Source organism: Chanodichthys erythropterus, chromosome 13 (assembly GCF_024489055.1).
Source record: "Chanodichthys erythropterus isolate Z2021 chromosome 13, ASM2448905v1, whole genome shotgun sequence".
NCBI classification, from domain to species: Eukaryota; Metazoa; Chordata; class Actinopteri; order Cypriniformes; family Xenocyprididae; genus Chanodichthys; species Chanodichthys erythropterus.
In genome coordinates, this window is record NC_090233.1 from 33,221,121 (window position 1) to 33,244,411 (window position 23,291).

The following is a 23,291-nucleotide window of genomic DNA, read 5'->3' on the forward strand; positions in this document are numbered from 1 at the left end:
GATGTCGAAAACACAAAATTATTGTTGATTAATGATTTTACCATTGTGATGCATAACTCTAGATAATGATACATTTAAAATGCGTTAAACACTTTAACGTTTGCTATGCTTTGTGAAGTTCGCAATCTTTCGTTTCGGTTTGAAGTTGAAAAGCATTAACCAATTGCTGTTCACTTCCGCAATTTTCGCATTGCGTCAATAGTCACTTTAAAACGTGTGAAGCCACGCGGTTTCTTATTTAGGCGTTTTAAACGATCACCGTTATTATATTACATATATTTTAGAGTTGAAATGAGCTGTCAAAAAGGAAATGTTTCCCGTTCGCGAGGCCAAAAACACCAAAACGTAACTGCCTTCAAAAATGACAAGTACGGTGCAAGCGCACAAGTTAAGGTAAGCGCGTGCTCACGTAAACATAGTGTACCGTCTTATTAAACGTTTAAACAATATCAATTTTGTTTAAGAATTGTTGCGTGTTTTTTGTTTGAATTTGTGTGCATTCTTCCCTTATGTCTCCAGAAAGCCAAAACAAAGGTTCATGATGGTGTTTGCCAGCACTGCAAAGATGTGCTAGAGTGGAAAGTCAAGTACAACAAATACAAGCCCCTTACACAGCTACGAAAATGGTGAGATGAGCGAGGATTTACTGCATAGTAACGAATAATAGGCAAATGAACTGTTCCACAGTTAACTTCTTCTGAAATGTTTCTATGGGGTTGTTTTTTTTAGTGTGAAGTGTCTTCAGAAAACAGTGAAGGATGCCTATCATATCATATGTAAGCCATGTGCTCTAAAGTTGGAGCTTTGTGCCAAATGTGGGAAAAAGGAAGAGATTGTTATTCCGTAAGTAGACCAGGCCACCTTTTGAAACAGATTGACGTATAGATATGTTTAGTTTATAACTTTAGTATATATCTATATTTACATAATGTAAATACTTGAGAAAATATTCAAAACATGCCCTGCAATATTCAACTGTAAAGTTTAGACAGCATCATATAACTCTTATCTATCTGTGCATGTATATTATAAATTTTGTTCAGTGCAGCACGTGTGCCATCTTGTGGACATATACAGTAAATGGTGAATTTATTATTTTACAGCAAGATATTCATATATATTTCAGGCTACTTGCTGAATTCCTTCAACTTTGCATCATTAGAGACACATATATATGTATATGTGTGTGTGTGTTGAAGTGTATTGAGCTATTAACTGTGACAAATGATGTGCTTATACTTGAATTCACTGCTATTTTAGTGTTTTAATGTATCTGACTGCTTATTTTAGGCTTGACCAAAAGGAAGAAGGAGAGGTAGAAGACACCAACAAGCCAAATAAAGGAAATGGGCAGCAGAAAGGGGAGGAGGATGAAGATTTCGATGACATTGGCACTAGCAATGATGAATGTGATAGTGATCCAGAAGCTGAAGGAAATTAACATTTGTAACTTCTGTACAGCTAAACCCAAGAACACTATCTAAGGGAACATGAGGCTGGATACTGGGCATGTGCTCACCTGTTCACCTGCTGTTAATTGGTGAAAGACTCCCAGGAGATGTTTTCCTATTGACTGATTGTGATTGTTTGTTCTCATCTAGACCACTTGCTATGATCTAGTAGGAACTGACTAATTTACAACAACAACAACAAAAAACATTTTAAACCAGTAAATCCAACAGCCCTTTCCTGCTGAATTAGCAAGGTCATGTTGCTACTTAAATCTGTTTTGTACTTTTAACATGTACTGACATCCACCATAGTAACACTGTTGGTACAGAGAAAACCACATCTTGTGGTTTCCCACAAGTAGATTTCCCACAAGCTGATGTAAATTCTAATATAGAAGGCGCACAGTGTCATGCACACAAATACAAAACAGTGTCATGGTAACATCATGACGTGACACTAGAATAATGCAATACACATTAATATAACAACAGAAAATGTAACAGACCCTAATGTACATAAATGACAAACTAAGAAACACAGTTAATAAAATTAAAAGTCATCAAATGTGAAGCATCGCATGGAATTCTGGGAATGTCAGTTTACAGCTTTTCATTGCAAATTATAAGATGATTTTTACTTTTTACATCAGAAAATAGTTAATTTAACAGTATTTTACTGTAAAATTACACAAGGGCCCAGTTTTTCAAAAGTAATCCACTAGGATTTTGGATAATGGATTGGATCAAATCTTGAAAATGTGTTTTTCAAAAGAAAAAACGGATTACATAATCGGATTAGATCACGTAATCCAATCTTGGTTTTGATCCGGATCAAACCTTTAGTTTGGGTTTTTCAGAACTTTTTTGTAGGATTTGGATCACTTTGATCCAAAAAAAACAGGATTATCCTGATCCCAACAGGGGGTAGGATTTCAAGGTGGATTCCAGGAGGAAAATGTAGTAAAACTTTAAAACTAGTCAAAAAATACAACATTTTTATCATGTAATATACATACACATTTTTATCTTGCTCTTGATTAGTTTAACTGTTAAAGTAATAAATTAAATGCAGACATTAGTCTACATATTTAGCCTTTCGGTAACCTACTCTAAAGTAAAAAGAAATTTTGGTGCCATAAAACAATCCTGTAAATATCCAACAAAAATATATTTAATTCAAAACCCATATTCTTTCTATCAACATGTCCCTTTAGGGCCTCCGTAGAGCACTGGAAATCCAGATTTGGTGATCCTGAAAAGTTCCTATCCGGATCAGTTTGATCCAATCCGATGTTGCTTTAAAAAACTGGCTTCAAAAGTAAGCTGGATTACGTGATCACGGATCGCAAAAAAGATTACTAAATCCGGATCAATTTTATCCGGATTAAACCTTTTGAAAAACTGGGCCAAGATGTTAGGTTAGATCTACAGTTTTTCTCCGCATAGTACGGAACCTTACTATAACCAATTAACAGGTTTTTACTGTCACATTCTTCTACAGTTAAAATTACAATCATTTTTAAGAGTGCCATTCATGTTATGTTATGAATGAGTGCCTGTGTGAATGAAATGTGCCTCACAATTATATTAAGCACATTTGGTCTTTAAAGTCCTTATGTAAATGGAAAAAAGTACATGGAAATTACAGATGAAACAGGTCGTTTTAATAAACGGCCTACAAGCAAATGTTGACCATGTTACTTAGACAGCACAAATCTACATCTTCATTGCCCTGTTTTCTCTCTCACGCTCTGGTTTTTGATGTGTTTTTTGTTTTACATAGCTTATTTGGCAACATCCTCTTGCTTAGCAATATAAGTGGCTGCAAAATGCAGGGGACCCACTTTATATTAAGTGACTATAAGGCCCGTTTCACATACAGGGTTTAGGCTAAGCATTAGGCCTTAGTTCAATTAGGGCATTTAACTAACTTTTATAAACGAAAAAAAAAAAAACATTACCGGTGTGCATCATAACACAAAACAATTGCAATGACATATTTTAAGATATCTCAGTGCAAGTTTCTTCCAGCTGAAACAGATCAAACATGCATTATAGTCTATGACTAGCTTAAGCCTTATCTGTGAAACCGGGGGTAGAAAAAAATTAAATTAATAATTTGATACAATTCACTTGGATTGTAGATGCATGTATTTACATTATAAATAATATTTAAAAAATACATGCAATTACAACTGTAATTAATTTCTCCAAATATATCTTGTAATTATGCTGTTGACGCTACCACTATGATTAACCCATCCTTAAACCCATGCCATTAACTTATCCCTAACCTTAATCATATCACCACAGCAATAGCAGCAAGTGTTTTTCAATACAATATGAACACAAGAGGGTCTTTCCATGTCAACTCAACCAGAGGTCACTGGCTCAAATTTTAGATTTTGTTAATATTTTTTTCTGTAGAAAGATAAACATAAATAGTGATGAAAGTCAAAATTTTAAATGTCTTAGATTTTTACACAGAGATTGATAGGTCTATAAGTAAAATCTGTTACCAACAGTGACAGTTCAGAAATGGCAAAAAGCACTTCTTGTGTTTTTAGCCTCAAGTTTGCATGCCTGTAACTCAAGGGCCCGGTTTTACAGACAGGGGTTAGATTAAGCGAGTATTAGGCCTTAGTTCAATTAGGGCATATCTTTTATAAACGTGCCCTAGTAAAAACATTACTGGTGTGTATCTTGAGACAAAAACAATGGCACTGGTTTTCGATCACTGAAAATGGGTAAAATTCAACAATTTGAACATAGAGCTGCTTTGAGATCCCCATATATATTTAACTATATAAGGCCTTGAAAATGAAGATTTCAAAAGGAAAGTTTATTAAGAATGAGAATCTAGAAGGATATTAAGATATCTTGAATACTTTGAGTTACAGGCATGCAATCTTTGGAAAAAGAATATTTGTCACTCAGACAGGTATGTTCTATGCAATTGAGTTATTAGAAAAACCGAAGATACATTATTTGTTCTTCAAATATTCCTCTTCAAAAGAAAAAAAAAGTATCAGCTGTATTCAAAGTGACCCATATTTGGTTTTTAACCAATGAAAATGTGTAAAATTTACCAATTTTGTTTTTTGAACATTTACCCTCCCCCTCTACAAAATCGTGGATTACTCAATAAATATACATCTGTGACATTTAATATTTTGGCTTTCATCACTATTTAAAAATTTGAGCCGGGGAACTTTCTGAAATTTGGTTGATTTGACCCGGATTGACCCAATAAGTACATTGTACCTAAAAATTAATCTTTTTTTTTTTTTTATGCAAGTACATACAGAAGTAAAGACAGCTAATTTAAAGTGGAACCAGCACAAGTCTGTACAATATGTTTTTTGAATGAAAGTGTGGCAAGTAACAAATGTTAAATCACCATGTGATCGTAGAGATAATGCTATGAGATCATAGTCAACTATTTCAAGATTTTCAGGGAAAACTCATGATTTTTAAGGAACTTAAACAAGAAAAGTCTGTTTTACCCTTTGTGCAGCATCTAATCCACCGGTGACAGAATTTTGGAGAAGTTAATAACATGAGTGTTGGAACATGAACCAAATATAGACTGTTTAGTGGAATATTGGAGGAACTGTAACCTTTAACCCTGGATTTATGTAATGCAGTTTAACCACAGTCATGAAGCAAGAGGGGAGTCCAGTATCACGTCTGTCCACTTTACCACTTTCTTAGACGTCAAAATCATTGCGTCCACATATTTTTTAGGTACTTTTATTTTTATTTGTTTTTTGTAAGTTAATACAAGCCAAAAGGAAAGTGGAAATGCTTTCAATGGCTTTCATTTCCTCAATAGCAGAACTCATTGAACATGTTCAGCTATGTGTCCGTATCAGTTTTTTTTTTTTTTTTTTGTCTATAGTATATGTAGTTTAAGTGTTTGTCTACTTTATATTTGTTGACTGTGACAGGTGAGACGTGTGATGTCCTATAATATTGCATAAATCCTGTCATGTGTACCCAAGTGTTGCACAGTCAAGTCTCCACGTACACTGTCATTGTTGAGTGAAGTGATTACAATTGTTCTAAGACGAAAAAGACGAATGAGTTACCACATTACAACAGTTCTTTTGAAAAGTGCACTAATCAGTTTTGACCACATATGTTTTCTTAAAATAATGCTGGTGTGCTTTAGAAAAACAATTAAAGAATTTAAAAAAAATATTCACTTTTCACCATTCATTGCATATTTGCTCTGCAAGTCTGTGTAATAAAGGGAGTGGATTCTGGAACCCACTGCTGTTTCAATATATATTTTGAGTTATTTATACCAACATTTACCTTTCTAAATTTTAAAATTATTTGAATGACTTCAACGTATGTTAAAACATTTCCTTTTCAAACATTAGAGAATAATGATGAATCTTGTCTGTACCTCTCACTGAGAGAAAAGTATACTTATGTACTTATGTACAACTTAACTCAAAGTGGACAATTGGCACTCTGCTTGAGACCTGCAGATGCGTTTTCATGACTTAACAGGACATCCTGCGTGCCTAAGTTCAGGGACCGATCGTCAGCATCGTGATGGATGGAGATACACTTTTGACTATCTGTCCATGTGTGAAGATTACTAATTTTGTCTATTTTTCTTAGCCAATCAGAATCATTTCAAGTGGACTCTATAATTGTTGTGGGAATGTGAATGTACGCAGAGCAGCCTACGAACTCCTTGTGAGACTTGAAACTGTCTTCTGCTGATACTGTTCTTCAGTAAAAATCTCTTCTATTTATTTTTTTAAACTCTGACTCCGGGTCTTAATTCATCATATCTGGTCTTTTGGGTCTTTAAAATTCCACTACAGTAATACTTTGAACTATCTCCAGTCAAGACTTAGAGAAACTTGTTCATGCTTTCATCACCAGCAGGGTGGATTACTGTAATGGGCTCCTCACTGGTCTTCCCAAAAAGACCATAAGACAGCTGCAGCTCGTACAGAACGCTGCTGCCAGGATTCTGAGCAGAACCCGAAAACATGAACACTTCACACCAGTCCTCAGGTCCTTGCACTGGCTTCCAGTTGCATTTAGAATTGATTTTAAAGTACTGTTACTTGTTTATAAATCACTCAATGGCCTAGGACCTCAATACATTGCAGATATGCTCATAGAATATAAACAGATCACTCAGATCATCAGGATCAAGTCACTTAGAAATACCAAGCGCTCACTCAAAGCAGGGAGAGTCTGCTTTTAGCTGTTACGCCAGCCGCAGCTGGAACCAGCTTCCAGAAGAGATCAGGTGTGCTCCAACAGTAGCCACATTCAAATCCAGACTCAAAACACATCTTTTTACCTATGCATATGCTGATTGAGCACTGTGCTATGTCCGAACTGTTTGCACTTTATTTTATACGTATTATCTTTTTATTCTTTAAATTCTTTTCCTGTTTTTATTTCATTTTTAATGTATTTTTATATCTTTTATGTATCATCATGATTCTGACTTTTGATGCATTTTAAATCCAAATAGCAAAATTATCTGTTTTTACTGTTATTTCTATTCCTTATGTTCTATTTTTATTCTTCTTCTTTATGTAAAGCACTTTGAATTACCATTATGTATGAAATGTGCTATACAAATAAAATTGCAAAAAAAAAAAAAAAAAATGTTCAAACATACAATGGGCTACAGGAAGTCCTTCTAATTTATTTCATTTTTATATAAATATGCACAGCCAAACAAAACATTTCATTTGTTGTAAAACTATAACATAACCCAATGAATTTTAGAATCTCATACTGATTGCACTGTTTGATTATTGACTGTTGAAAACGTATGTATAATTTATTATTTTTAATACAACAGTTTATCATAATTCTGACACAAGACCCTCCGGACACCTTCTATACTGCTTATACATCACCATGATGACCACGCGCCCAGTGAGAGTTTGTAACATTATGAACATTATTATTATTAAACATACAGGGGATACTACATTATGAACATTGTGTAACATTATGATATAGCTACGTTAGAAAGCACGCTTTCATTTTCTTATTTTAAAAAGTATTACTTGTATTACTGTAGCAAGTTAATAAATCAAAATCAACAAAACAGGCGTTGGTGCGAGAACACCAATTGCACAACGCCCCAATGGCGCATGAGGGTTTGATTGGATTGACGCTATGACGTGCTTGGATCTGTTGTAATGATTACCGTTTATGACAATAGTATACACCTCCCAGTAGTTCTGCAATGTCTCCTGTCATATAAAAGTTCAGAGAAGTCACATTTGAAAATCTGTGCAAATCATGCGTCAGAACGACACCACCGCGCGCATTGCGCACGTCTTCAGGGGAACATTTGTGCACTCCACACCTCGAGATGCAGTAGAAATTCTGGAAAGCTCCGTCTTAGGAGTCGACGATGAGGGGAAGGTTTGTTTATTTAATTTTCATTCACAAATTGTATCGTTTCATTTTGATTTTCATTCGAAGATATATGGCTGTCCTGATGTATGTATACGTATATATCATACTATTTCTTTATAATTCCTCTGTTTTCTCTCTTAACAGATTGCATTTATTGAAAAAGATGAACAATTGGTCAGTCTTTCAAAAATATGGGGGTTTGAAACTTCAGACGTAAAACAGCTTGGACAATAGTGAGTACATTTATCAATACGAATTGCATATATTCTATAGTCTACTCTAACATTCATAAGTCTGATCAGGATGCATACAGTCATACATACATTCAGAACAACAATTCAGCAGTAACAACAAAGAGCTTTAACCAGCTTTAAGGTCAATGTCAATATTTGTAGAATAATGAACATGCACTATAGCTAGAAATCTTTCCATATCCATTACTATTCTGTGACAGTGCTTTATTTTACTCATTTAGCATTCAATTTTGCTTTTCAGTGAGTTTCTTATGCCAGGAATGGTTGATACACACATCCATGCATCTCAGTATAGCTATACTGGCACTGCCTTAGATCTGCCTCTGTTGGAGTGGCTCAACACTTACACTTTCCCTGTGGAAGCCAAGTATAAAGACTTGGATTTTGCCAATAATGTCTACACTAAAGTTGTGGTAAGTTTATTTAAATTGACTTAAAGTTTAATTAAACTAATAAAACTAAATGAAAACATTTTAATTACCAAATAAGGCAAATCATTTATGTGGAATGTATTGCAAATTTAATTTTCCTTTTTTTCCCCGTTGACTGTTTGGCATTGAAGAGAAGAACCTTAAAGAACGGCACCACCACTGCTTGTTATTTTGCCACAATACACACTGATGCCTCCCTTCTGCTCGGAGAACTCACAGGTGCAACCAAGGAAACACACATACACATATTTACAGAATTCCCCCTGTTGGGTAGCGTCTGGGGTAGCAAGTATACAAACATCCTTTCTCTAACCTTTGGAGTTTGTCTTGCTTTATCCTATATTGTCTTAGTTCTTGTTCTTGCCAGTCTGTTGAGTAACTGCATTTGTTTATGTTTGCTTTTTTATATTATGTAACAACATGTGACCTATCATTCTGTGAAATAAAATTAGAATCTGTCTAAACTTTAATATCTAAAAAAAAAAAAAAACATCCTCTGTCCACAGTGTTGCTGTATTTAATCATTATCTCACAAGATAAAGAATCAATCATTGATTTAAGATCGTGATATACAGTATTTTCCCTCTTTCCCTCCAGATAAGTTTGGACAGAGAGCTTTAGTGGGTAAAGTTTGCATGGACTGCAATTCTGCAGTTCCACAGTACAAAGAAAGTCCAGCTGAATGTAAAGCGGAGACAGATCGGTGAGTTTTGGAGGACTGTGTGACTATGCTTACACAATAGTGTCAATAACCTCATGTACACTGTAAAAAATAAAAAGTTGAGTTAGCTTTAAAAAATAAAGCACCCAGCTGCAAATAATTCTAAATAACTTTAGAAGTTGTAGTTGTCCTAACTAATTTTTTAACCAGTTCACTCACTCTTCCTCAGCATGTACATTTAATATTTGTTGAAAGTTAAATAATAAGATACTAAGTAAACCATTATTCTAATATAAAGAAGGAACATTTCACAAACTGCATGTTTATCGATTAAATTCTATTAAATTCAATAATCCTTAGTTAATAGTTGATAATGGTGACTTACATTTTTTTCAATGATAAAACATCAAAAACACTAAATAGATGTTATCCTTTAATTTTAAGGAACGATTGAACGTACGCATCCTCAATTCCCTATGTTCTGACCAAACACAAAATTAAATTTGAAGTGCAAAAGATTATGGTTATTTCCTCCAGCCATAATGCTACTCCAATGGGCATGCTCAGTAATAAATGCAACAATATGAGATTCAAAGTGCTTACGCTGCGTCTGAAATCGCATACTGTCTGAGTAAGTACTACATTTGAATTTGAACTAACATTTTTCAGCTAAAAAGTGCATTCTATGTAGAATGAATGTGGGTAGTATGAATTAAATTCAGACATACTACATCCGCCATGTTGTTACTGTCACATGACATTCCAGTGTCAGTTGCGTTGCTCCAGTGCCATTCATAAATCCCCTCCCGTGGCCTGACAGAATAGTGAAGTGTCCAGTGAATGCGCATTTCAGAATCTCCGGAACTAGTAGGTCATCCGGAGACACTTCACCTACTGTTTTTCGAATACTGTGAATTCGGACATACTAGGCTACTCTGCTGGCGTCCTGAACTTCTTGAATTTCTATAAAAGGATGAATAAAGTATTTATCTAATCTAACCTGTACTACTTTTTGCATACATATTGTAGGGAAGTATTCTATTTTGTGCTTTATAAAAAGCAAACTCAAACTGTCCACTTTACAGGTAAATGGTGTTATTATATTATATATTTACTTTCAAAAATACATTTCATATAAACATAACCTTTAAACTTAAAAATGTGTCTAACAAAACAGAAACTAGATTTTTTTCAGTGTTTGCTGTCAGAACCTGATATAGGCCTGATCTGATCAATGAACTTGAAGATATAATTCTGCTTCCTCTTGTCTTTTGCAGTTTCATCAAAGAGCTTCTCAAAAAGGAGGTAAATAAACAGGTTCATTCTTATTCATTGAATTGGTTTATTGTATAACGCTATAGTTATGCTGATCAGAAGTAAGCAAGTCCACTGATGACTAGTTGATAGAACCCAGGTGCAGTTTTTATCACATTCCAACATGAACAAGATCAAACTATACAAAGACTAGACTTGCCGTGGTATGGCATGGCAAACATGGCTAGAAAAACACTTACCAAACAGTGGTTACCCGGACAATAGTAGACCAAGACGCATGGCAAACATGGGGGCTTCCATATACAATGACTAGTGACACACCTGTGAACCTAATGAAGACAATTAACCAATGACAACATAACACATGAGACTTGGGAAGCACATGACATGGTCACATGAGGACAAGGAAACCACAATGGCAAACCAGGAAACATGACTGTGACTAAACTGCAAAGTTTGAAGTTTCATAAGACATCAAACATGAAACAAAACCAAAACTAGACTTGATATCAGAGTTGAGCATTTTTATCTACATTTTTCTAGGCTCTGTGAATATGAAAATAAAACTGTATTATCTGTTTTAGTACCCGAATGTTAAGCCTGTGGTCACTCCTCGATTCGCTCCCTCTTGTTCTGCTTCACTACTTAGTGAATTGGGTGAAATTGCCAATAACAACAAGCTTCACATTCAGGTTTGTCCTCCTTCCACACATTAATGCCAACTTAAAAACATGGTTAAAGAATATACAATTAACATTCAGCTGGATTATGGCATTGTTCACATGACATGGTTGAAACATGATGACTATAAGTGTTTTTGACTGACACATGCTGGCCATAGTACTTATGGTGTTAACAGTCAGCTCTTCGTGTTCTGAAGTGAACTAGGTGTGTTCATCTTTGTGTACTGGCCATTGACCTTAAGAAGAAAGTTTACATTCTGCTTTTATATTTCTAAGAATTATACACACATTCAGATATTCAATCCAAATTTATAGTAGTGAATATTTGTTGCAATTTTGCTCTATAAAAATAAATATTAACTATAAATATTATAAATAACTGACATTCCACATCAATAATTGTGATTAATTAACAGTTAAGCTGCTGTAACTCATAGGATAAACACTAATAGATGAAGAGTAAAATGACTAACACCTGTTTTTTTGGCATTACTTAAACCTATAGAGTCACATCAGTGAGAACAAAGAGGAAGTGGAGCTTGTGAAGACATTGTTTCCAGGCTGCAAATCCTACACTGATGTTTACCTCAAGCACAATCTACTTACAGATAGGGTGAGTGGTACTCAGAGATTGTCGTCATACATTAAAGACCTAATAAAATATATCTTACATATCAGTCTTATATATTAGTCTATAATTTTACAGACACCTCTGTTACTGATTCATTGTATTACGATTTTATGTTGTGATCAGTTCTGACTTGTATTGCAACATATAGCTTTAATGACTGTATACAGAGTCCAAGTTAGGGTCTGAAGTCTATGCATGACATAAACAAATGTCAGTGGTTTCTTCTGTAATCCCATTTCAAATATATTCATTATTGGAAAACTGCTTTACCTGAAGGTATGTGTCTGCATTGAGATTTATGAAATCATATTTTTATGTAGAAGGGCTTTTTCAGTGTTTTGTTTTGTTGCCATTAGCCCTGTGGATGTAAAGGGCTTGCATGAGAGGTTCTGAATCATGTGATTTGTAATATGAGTTTGTGATCAAGGGTTCAGTACAGTGGAACGCATTGTCATTTGTTTGAGCGTACACTGCACTGAAAAACTCGTCCACAATGATCTCTCTCTCTCTCTCTCTCTCTCTCTCTCTCTCTATATATATATATATATATATATATATATATATATATAATATATAGAACTAAGTGCCAATCTGACTTATGAGCCCTATGATTTAATGGAATTTTTTATTATTTACCTCACCCTTATGGAAAACATTTAAACATTTGAATCATATCAGAATAGCTCAGTTTTAAGTTTTGGATTACTGGGTTAAGCAAGTTATCAGTAAATGAATCATTCTTTTAATTTGGTTCTTTTCGATGAACTTACTCAAAAGAATGATTTATTCATTGCTATTCTGAAATGTATGGAAAAGTTATTTTGATTACAAAGCACCTTTTTAAAAGTACTCTAGTAGTTAAATTGAATTTTTGCAGAATTGAAAATAAAAGATAACACTTTAGTATGGGGAACCATTCTCACTTTTAACTAGTTGCTTATTATCTTGCATATTGGCTGATTATTAGTACTTATAAAGCACATATTAATGCCTTATTCTGAATGACCATATTCTACATCCCTAAATCCTACCCCATACCTAAACTTAAATGCTACAACTACCTTACTATTAATAAGCGGTAGATTAAGAGTTAATAGTAAATATGTGTCCCCCATACCAAAATGTTAGCAAAAAGAATAAAATTGGATTGGAATGGAATTAAATCATGTAAACTGACGATGATGGTAACAGTGATGGTGGGATTTTTGCAGACTGTAATGGCCCATGGCTGTCACCTAACCGATGAAGAACTGGAGATCTTTCATGAAACAGGATCTGCAATCTCTCACTGTCCTAACAGTAACATTTCGTAAGTACCACTAGCCTTTTACTTTAAGTATCCCTTTAAGATATTTGTTATATTTTTAAATTTAATGTCTCTTTTTTTTCCTCCCAGGATTTGCAGTGGGATGCTAAACGTGCGCAATGTTTTGAATCACAGAGTGAAATTGGGTTTGGGGACAGGTGCGGTTTTTTGCATTTCCATTACTGAATCCCTGCTAAATAAATTGTTGCTAGGCCATTTTGTACATTGTAGTGGAATTTTATTTCTTTAACTAAAGCTTTCAGATAATAAGCTATACATGTAAACTTATATCAGTCGCCTGCTGTTTCATGTCCAGGTTTATGTATTTATTTGGTCAATATAGCCATATGATCCTTTAGATACTGTATATTAATTCTGCATTTTATGGTTTTGTCTGTGCCATCTGTAGATGTAGCAGGAGGCTACTCCCCATCTATGCTAGATGCTATGCGAAGGACTCTGGACACTTCCAAAGCCCTGACCATCCAGGACCCTCAGCATCAGACTCTAACCTTTGAGGAGGTTTTCAGATTGGCTACACTTGGGGGAAGTGAAGGTAAGATTTCAGCTATGATTTAACAAAGATGTTATTTAATACTTGTACAGTGCACTACATAAACCTGCCTGGCTGTTTTTCCCTACACCCCACAGCTCTTTCATTGGATGAACAGATTGGAAACTTTGTGGTAGGGAAGGACTTTGATGCCCTGCGAGTGAATGTTTGCGTTCCTGATGGACCAATCGATTTGTTTTCTGATGAAAGCCCCAAGGTTTGACAGATCTCCTACTGATCTTTTCCCCCCTCATACTGAGAAAAAAACAGTAACTGGTTTCATGCTTTTAGTCTTGTTGCAAAAACAATCAATATCAATGAATATCTTTTGCATACATTACAGATTCTCTAATGAATGCCTGTGTCTGTGCCAGAATCTGATGTACTGTTTTGTTTTTTAACCAGGTCATTTTGGAGAAGTTTTTAAATTTAGGTAAGTTGATTTTTACTTGTACATAATATTCTTTATATTCAGTCACTTCACATTTATCTCGCCTTATCTAAATACTTGCGCATATATATGTTTTTTAAATAGGTGATGATCGAAATATTACTGAAGTCTACGTGTCTGGAAGACAGGTGGTTCCATTTCCAGATACATAGTTACTATCTGAGTTTTTTTTTTTTTTTTTTTTAATACAAATATTATACATCTACTCAGGACAAACATTTTCAAGTTCACGGTTTAAATTTTTTTTACAAAGATAGAGAGATATAGATTTATATTATTCAGTTTAACATCTTGTTAAATGTCTTGCCTTAGCAATTTTTAATTTAAACATGAAAGATGATGTCATGCTCAAATAGTATCTAGTGTCTTCTATATTTACTTGTGTTGATCATGGAAAATGTGATAATATCATGTATAATTTTTATTAATTTAATCATAGACAAATCCCTACTGACAATAAAAATGATTAATCATATATTACAGTCATCCTGATTTTTATGTATATTTGTTTTTGATTGCCCATTTCATGATAATACACTGATGAAGGCGAAGAGCCGAAACATTTGTCATCTTATCTCTGTACCATGATTAAAGTGCTTCAGAGTACAGACCTTTTTTGTGTTCTTAATTTGATGTATAGGTCTCAGCACCTAATTAGCTGGGAGAGGGAAGTGAACGCTTTGATTGATGATAATACACTGCAAAACAAGTATTTGTGACACTCTCTCACTCACAGCTTCATCAATCTCTTAACTGTCTGTCCCACCTGTTCTTTCACTGTTTATGACAGTTCTCAAGGAGGAACAGCTCTCAATTACACTTTCTTCATGCCCTCTACGTACAACAAACAAGAGTTCCAATTTAGTAGCAGATACTCTGACTAATGTTTATAGACGCACTCTGAATGTATTTGAACAGCAATTGGGTAGTTAATATTTCAAGCAGTAACAGCAGTGTCCTTCGGTATGACATGCTATATATCTAACTATTTTAAACAGCATCTTTTCAAATTATTCTTTAAAACTTACACATGCATTTTTTTATGCCCCCATTTTACTTTTTTGCCCCCCATTTTACTTTTTTTTTTTTATCTTTCCCAACTTTCATCTTGGCACATCAGTAAATTTCACATTTAAAATGCGCTAAAACTATCAAAACACTACATAAATGTCTCAAATAAACTCGTTCTTCCATAACACTAAAGGTTATCCTAGATTAAAAAAAAAACTTAAAACAATTATATAGCTGAACACATACAGGTGTTAGGCCGTGTCCACCAAAGCATTTTTAGCCAGCTGAAAACGCTAGGCACTCTGCTTAAAGCTGCAGTCCGCAACTTTTTTTGTGTTAAAAATTTACAAAAATTATATAATGAGAATATACAACATGAATCAATTTTCCAAACCGTGTTATTGCCTACTTATCCTGAATCATTATGGTACACTTATAATAAGTGTTTATATTCTGACTATTTCAGACCGGACTGGTAGGACTCGCCGCAGAGTATCACAGTAACTCGGTGACTCGCCATAGACATACACGGAGAAAAGTAGCTCCGGCTAAAATGTTCCTCCGCAAGACGCGTGCAGTTCTGTTATTAACCGCTAGAGGGCCAAATATCGCGGACAGCAGCTTTAAAACGCCTGTGAGCGCTTGAGAGCTCTTCAGCTGCGCAGCGGGGACGCGTCTCTGATTCATTTCGTGTATATTAATTCGTTGAGGTAAGAGCTCCGCGGGTGAAAACACGAACACACTGGATAGCCGCTTTATAGTACATGAAGTTGTGCTTGTAAAAAAAAGAGGCAGTAACACTTTTTCATGTTTGATACTGTAAAGCTGCTTGATTTTAAGCAATCTACTGAATAAAGTGACGTGACTGGAGTGCTACTTTGCAGAGCTCGTGCTAACATGCTGTTATCAGACGCTTTTCTTATGCTTTCTATAATAAATGCTTGCTGTTTTCATATTTTTGTTGTGTTTATTTTGTTACTGAGAAGTAAGGCAATGGCACATATTTACATATTCATCTAAACGTCGATCTCAGCAGTGTGGGTGGCGTCAGATGTTCGTTTACAGTATATCGCTGGTCAGCATTTCGAACTTCGTTTTACTCCTAAACGAAAAAGAACTTCGCTTGAAGTATACCGGAGCCTTTACTTGTCATAACTGATTTTGCAGGTAATTTGTTTCAGACTAAAAATGTGACACAATTACTTGCTATGTATGTTCGGAGACCAGCAATATTAATTTCTCATTCATTTTGTTTAGTTCTCTGCTTGTTGATGTCGTTGTACAGCAAGAATGTTGTGACAGTTGGCCGGTGTTGTCCCGCCCCTCTTCAACTCTGATTGGACGGCTGGCTAAAAAGTGACAGTCAGTGATGAGCGCTGGTCAAAGAGCGACGCTACAAAATAAAATAAAACATGTACTGAGAATAAAAATGACTTGATTTTGTGCATCAGGAATTGATTGGATTGTTGAATGGTTGTGGTTTGCTATTGCTGTGAGATCATTTGAGCAACAGGTTGTCCTGCCCTCGCATCAGTGAACAAATCTGAAGAGATGTTGCTGCAAAAGGAAGGGGAATTTATTTTGATTAAAGATTACGAGGGCACATGAATTAAAAAAAAAAAAAAAAAAAAAAAGATGTAATGATGCAGATGACTACATCATTTACACTATATGGACAAAAATGTGAATTGATAATTGACTTCAGGTAATCAGACCCATTGGCACAGGTGTATGGAATCAAGCACCTAGCCATGCAGTCTGCATTTACAAACATTTGTGAAAAAGGGTTGTTCTGAAGTGCTCAATGAATTCAAATATGGTCCTGTGATAGGATGTCACCTTTGCAATAAGTCAAGTTATTAATCCGTGCTAGATATTTTAAGGTCAATTGTAAATGGAATTTTTGGAAAGTGGAAGTGTTTAGGAGCAGCAGCAACTCGGCCATAAAGCAGAAGACCACGTAAAGTCACGGAGAGTTTTGGCATTCCATTGACTTTGTAAGTAGAATCTTTTTATTTTCTAAATAAAAGTCCCAAAATGTACACAACTTGAAAGAAATAACAATGTAAATAAGTCACAAGGTCATGGAAACTCATTCCATGAAGCTCTCACCACAGTTTTTGAGCTGATATTGGTGTGTGTTTTAAAAAATTTATTTAGTTACCACTTGTAGCACACTATGGGTTCTGATGTAATTTAAGTGGTATCTAAATACATTTTTTTAAATACAGAGATAGTATATTAAAAGCACATTTTAGTTCATATTTCATGGTGTCCCAAAATAGCACAGTTGAGCACACTTAGATGTTTTTAAGATTATCTTAAGAAGTACTAAAGAATATTTTTTTTTTTAGTATATAAAGTACAAAATTAGTGTGCAAAAAAAACTTGTACTTTTTTTTTTTTTCACCTGGTGTACCAACATATTCATAAACCAGCTTGAAGTTCCAATGGGCCAGTATATATACTGTGCACAATCAGACCACTTCGTGGTCGACTCAGAGGGTACTTTACAGCTAAACATGCATGGTTTATACTGGTGACAATGGACTAATTTCAAATCTTGAACAGTTTTATAATAGCAGAGAAAAAAAGTGGAAGCATTTCTGTTGTGTTGTGGCTTGTTTCCGTAGTGTTGTTGATTTTATATTTTCTTTTTTAATTTTAGTTGTGTTGTGCAAAACTGGGCCACCTTTCTGTTATTTCTGCTATTATGAGTGCCTCGACCATGCATAGGCGAAGTCTTACTTGTACTCAAACTCCAATATTCACTGTGAAACACCCCTTCAGCGCTATTGCTTCAAATGGACCAGCCCACAATGCATTAACCATAACGCATAAATACAATAGAACAGTGTGGAAAATGGGTTTTTAAATTAACAGCAATTGCTTACCATGCAAAATACTGCCCAGAATGCACCAATGCAATAAACACCAAAAATAAAAAAAGGAAAAAAACTGAAATCCATGGCAGTACAGGGTGCCAAATGTTTACCATTAATGGAACTAATGACTGAAGAATTTTCAACTGACTTCAGCCACAGCTTTAGATTAAATCAACTGAAGATAAACGAAGACATTAATTACTAACCAGATTGACCTGATTTCTGTCAGAAGTTTTTATTGAGAATTAAGAGGTTTAGATGATGATGTTCTGTTGAAAATGTTTAGTTTGAAGTCACCATCATAATTAAAAATTGTATAATTTTAAAGAATCCTAGATGACACCAGCCAACTATACATTGATTGTATCTTCATCAAGTAGACAACACCATCAGTTTCTCGTTCAACAACAAACACAGCTGCCAAAGTACAACTAAAGGCCTGGGACACACTGACTAGATTATTTTCAAATCTTAACCCATTTTAAAACGGTTTCAGCCGATTTTTAGCATTATAATCCTCTGAACAAACACTAAGTTAGATGATTCAACCGGACCGCAACACCACACACCTGTTGATCGCGAGATCAAACGTGACTTAGAAGAAAAACAAATGGAGGACAAACGATGTTGTTAGCAGGTAACACGTTGTGACACGTTGTGCTTTACAATGAAAAACAAAATAAAAAAAATAAAAGCATATGGGTCAGTGTTGCCAGATTGGAAATGTCCAATTATCGTACCAGAAGCTCAAAATTATCGTATTTGGAAGAAAATTATCGTACACGACTTTTTTGTATAGGTAAATGAACTAAATTAATAACTAATTATTTTTACAACAGAAAGAATCAATACTGAACTAACTTAAGCTGGACAATCACACTATTTTTGCTGCTGTACAGCCAAAATTATGTTCTCTCTATCTCTGTAAAGCTATACTTTGACACAATCTGCATTGTAAAAAGAGCTGTATAAATAAAGGTGACATGAGAGTCAAATGTACATAATACAGCTATTTATCTATAGACCAACAACTTTTTGACATGAACTGTAAATTACCACAATACATAAATAATTATTAGGCGTGCCTTAGTGGGAAACAACTGACCTAAGCGCCGCTGCAGAAACGTTAACTTGGCCTGCGTCTCAATGTGCATACTATCCATCCTAAATAGTATATAGCATTTTCAATACTATTTCGGGCGGATAGGGTGGACAGTATGCACATTGAGATGCAGGGCTGAGCTCGTGAGAGAGATTCATTCTCCACAATGATTGGCCGAGAACACGTAACAAGAGATGAGATGGAAGACGTGCCTAACAAAGTTCAAGTTAGGATCCACACAGCTAGATCAATGAGCCGATTATAACGACCATCATTTTAAGTGTCACAAAATACTGAAATTATCGTACATTATGGGATTTTTTCATTATTGATCGTACATCGTACAGAGGTCAAAATTATCGTACAAATACGATAATTATCGTACGTCTGGCAACACTGATATGGGTGGTCTTCTTTCTCAATACTACACTTTCGTGGAAAGTTTGTGGCTGCCAAGCACGCAATTTCCGGTTGGTGACGCTTGCTCTCATTGGCTATCGCGGTTATCACGTCAGCGGCAGCCCGCTCATTTGAGATCTGGGACGTTCAGTCTCGTTTGGGAGCAGTTAAATAATCGTAGTGACACCACACAATAGAGGAATTTTTTTTTTTTTTTGGACAAAAAATCGTTTGCGATAAGCCTCGAATCTAGCCATTCGCGGTATGCAATATTCATTATGTAATATCACATTATATTTTGCAATAAATATTCCCATATATTTTTGCTACATGCGAGGTCTATGAAGCCCTGCACACCCACTGAAGCTAAGCAGGTTTGAGCCCGGTCTATATCTGGGTGGGAGACCTCCCCCAAACTGGGCTCATAAAATCTTCGTGTGTGGATGGGCATGCGCGAGGCGAGTGCTCTGTAAAACAATGTGTATATGCGCATGCGCATAGTCTTTCTTTACAAAGTGACATCGCCAACTACTTCTCTGGTATGCGTAATACAGCATTTTAGTCATTTGCGTGGATCCATGTGAAAGGGGATTTTTGATAATGTTGTCATCTGTACAAAGGAAAAAAAAGTTTTTAGTACAGTTATCGTGTAAACATACCTTTAGTGTTAGTTTTTCTCTTGCTGCTGAAATTGTTAACTGTGGCACAAATAGCAAGGGAAAAATTAATGTTGACAACATGATGATGAAGATGAAGAGGTTGTCATCATCTAGTCATCTCATCTTACACAGTGTTGTTTTTTTTATCATGTAGATGTAATGCAGTTAATTTCAACTTAATAGTCTGTTAGAATACATCACGTCACCATTGTTGAGATTTGTATTCAACATAAGAGGTTATAAAAGAGTTGGAAAAGCTGTTTGAGCAGCCTTGCAGCGGTCAACCTGAAGCTTTCACCTGCACACCCACTGAAGCTAAGCAGGGTTGAGCCCAGTCTCTATCTGGGTAGCTGCGGGAAGAGGTGTTAGAAAGGCCAGCAGGTCTGATCAACCTGTAGGCTGAGTGGGTCCTAATGCCCCGGTACAGTCGCAATAAGCTGTACTGTATAAAGGGTGTCACCCTGGTGTAAAATAGTCCACACATCACATACCGCCCAAAGCCCTCGTACAGTCGCCATAAACTGTACTGATAAAAGGGTTAAAATAAACCCCAGAAATAAGGGGTGTAACCCTGGGGCACAAAATCCCTACATTATTTTCGTATCACAAATAGTTCTTACAACTTACATGGAAGCACTATATATATATATATATATATATATATATATATATATATATATATATATATATATATATATATATATATATATATATTATTACTATTTTTAATGATTTTGAAAGAACTCTCAGATGCTCATCAATCCTGCATTTATTTGAATAAAAATACAGAAAAAAAAGTAATATTGTGAAATATTATTACAATTTAAAATAATGTTTTTCGTTTTGAATATACTTTAAAATACTTATTTCTATAATGCAAAGCTGAATTTTAATAAGCCATTACTCCATTCTTCAGTGTCACATGATCCTTCAGAAATCATTCTAATATGCTGATTTATTACCAGTGCTGGAAACAGTTGTGCTGTTTAATATTTTTTTGGAACCTGTGATATTTTTTTCAGGATTTTTTTTTTTTTTTTTTTTTTGTAGGAGGAGTAGGTTTTGTATGGTAGAAAATGATAAATTTGGTATTGTAGAACCCCGCATAAGCCAACAAATCTAACCATGTAAGATAAATGACAATATGCTGAATTTTTCATAAGCATTTTCATCATTTTCATTATATCTCTTAACCACTAGGGTGTTATGTGCTATACAAGAATGGATTGGCTGATCTTTTAATGACTTTTTGCCTGGAGTGTGAGTAGATGCTACATAGCAAATTTTGTGCAAATTGGACAAACGCTCGAAGTTAGAAAAAGGTTGGTGGCGCTAGAGGGTTTGAGGTAGAGACTCCAAATTTGCTAACATTTCAGACTGTCCTCTATCTGTGGCCCTTTTTAAAAATGTTACCATATTGTTCTATGGGCTGCCATAGACTCAAGAGCGGAAGAATAATATTAAAAAAATTAACTATTTAGTCCCTTCGGTGCTTGACCTCTAATTACAATAATAAACCACTAATCCTCACATCACTAAAAGTGTATATGTTTTGATTGTCAAAATATTTTGTATTTGAACAAAATTTCATGGAGATATATTCACATTTCATTTTCACAACACATTTTACAAAAATATATTCAGAGATTAACATTTTTTCTGTTGTAAGTATAAACCCTCTGGGTTCTACTCGCCCACCCTCTGAGTGGGACTTGAACCCAGGTTTGAGCCCTTGACCCTTTGATTGCTACAGTGAAAGTGCCCTTTACGGTCCAATCACAGTGCCCCTGCGTTCCCATTTCATTGAAAACTGACAGTCATTGAAATCTCACAAAGGAACAAACGACTGTCATTAAAATATTGTAAAAGAACCAAATACCGTATTTAGATCTCAATCTCAATCTCATTGCAAACTGACAGTCATTGAAATCTCGTAACCAAACAAAACCAACGGTCACTAAAATCTCATGAAAGAACAAAACCCACTGTCATTGAAATCTCAACCCAGCAAAACCGACCATCATTAAAATCTCATTACAGTACAAAACATACCGTCATTGAGATCACAATCTCATAGAAAATTGACAGTAACTGAAATCTTGCAACTGAACAAAATCAACCATCACTGAAATGTTGTAAAAGAACAAAACCGACTGTTGTTGAAATCTTGTAAAGGAATGACACTGACTGCTATTACGATCTTCTAAAGTAAGAAAACCAACCATGATTAAAGTATCATAAAAGAACAAAACATACTGTATTGAGATCTTGATCTCAATGAAAATTGACAGTCATTGAAACCTCATAACCAAACAAAACCAATGGTCACTGAAATCTCACTGAAAACATATTTAAATTTTGATATCATTTCTGTCGAGAAATTAGTACTGTAGAAATTAAATTTTTGTTTAATTCTCACCAAAGCTCGGTCTAATTTGCTATAGATCATTAAACTGTCACGCCTCTTCAGAAGTCTGTCTGAAATCAGTTTTGTGAGGTGCTTTCATGCACAAATGCTGCCTTACAAGTCAATCTCTTATAAGGCTGTACTTATAAGGAAAATAAAATAGAAAAATAAAAGAATATGGGTGGTCTTCTTTCTCAACACTACACTTTCGTGGAATGTTTGTGGCTGCCAAGCACGCAACATCCAGTAGGTGATGCTTCCTTGCTCTCATTGGCTATTGCGGTTATCACGTCAGCGGCAGCCCGCTCATTTGAGATCTGGGACGTTCAGTCTCATTTGGGAGCAGTTAAATAATCGTAGTGACACCACACAATAGAGGATTTTTTGGGCACAAAAAATCGTTTGCGATAAGCCTCGAATCTAGCCATTCGAGGTATGCAATATTCATTATGTAATATATCACGTTATATTTTGCAGTAAATATTCCCATATATTTTTGCTACATATGAGGTCTATTAAGCCCTGCACACCCACCGAAGCTAAGCAGGTTTGAGCCCGGTCTATATCTGGGTGGGAGACCTCCCCCAAACTGGGCTCATAAAATCTTCGTGTGTGGATGGGCATGCGCGAGGCGAGTGCTCTGTAAAACAATGTGTATATGCGCATGCGCATAGTCTTTCTTTACAAAGTGACATCGCCAACTACTTCTCCGGTA

The 23,291-nt window shown here is 35.2% G+C and overlaps 2 protein-coding genes across 2 annotated transcripts; both read left to right on the plus strand.

The window, feature by feature from the left end:
* Positions 1-53: 53 nt before the first annotated feature.
* c13h9orf85 (chromosome 13 C9orf85 homolog) lies at positions 54-2,140 on the plus strand. The gene is made up of 4 exons (XM_067407671.1): positions 54-393; positions 520-626; positions 730-843; positions 1,291-2,140. The coding sequence occupies exons 1-4, from the start codon at positions 292-294 to the stop codon at positions 1,439-1,441; spliced, it is 474 nt and encodes a 157-aa protein (XP_067263772.1). The 5' UTR covers positions 54-291; the 3' UTR covers positions 1,442-2,140.
* A 5,580-nt stretch (positions 2,141-7,720) lies between these two features.
* On the plus strand, positions 7,721-14,314 carry gda (guanine deaminase). Its single transcript, XM_067406554.1, has 14 exons — positions 7,721-7,874; positions 8,013-8,101; positions 8,364-8,535; positions 8,685-8,772; positions 9,151-9,256; positions 10,492-10,519; positions 11,074-11,181; positions 11,678-11,785; positions 13,015-13,112; positions 13,200-13,267; positions 13,519-13,665; positions 13,761-13,879; positions 14,068-14,095; positions 14,198-14,314. Exons 1-14 carry the CDS (start codon positions 7,749-7,751, stop codon positions 14,263-14,265), a joined length of 1,353 nt encoding a protein of 450 aa, XP_067262655.1. The 5' UTR covers positions 7,721-7,748; the 3' UTR covers positions 14,266-14,314.
* The last annotated feature ends 8,977 nt before the right edge of the window (positions 14,315-23,291 follow it).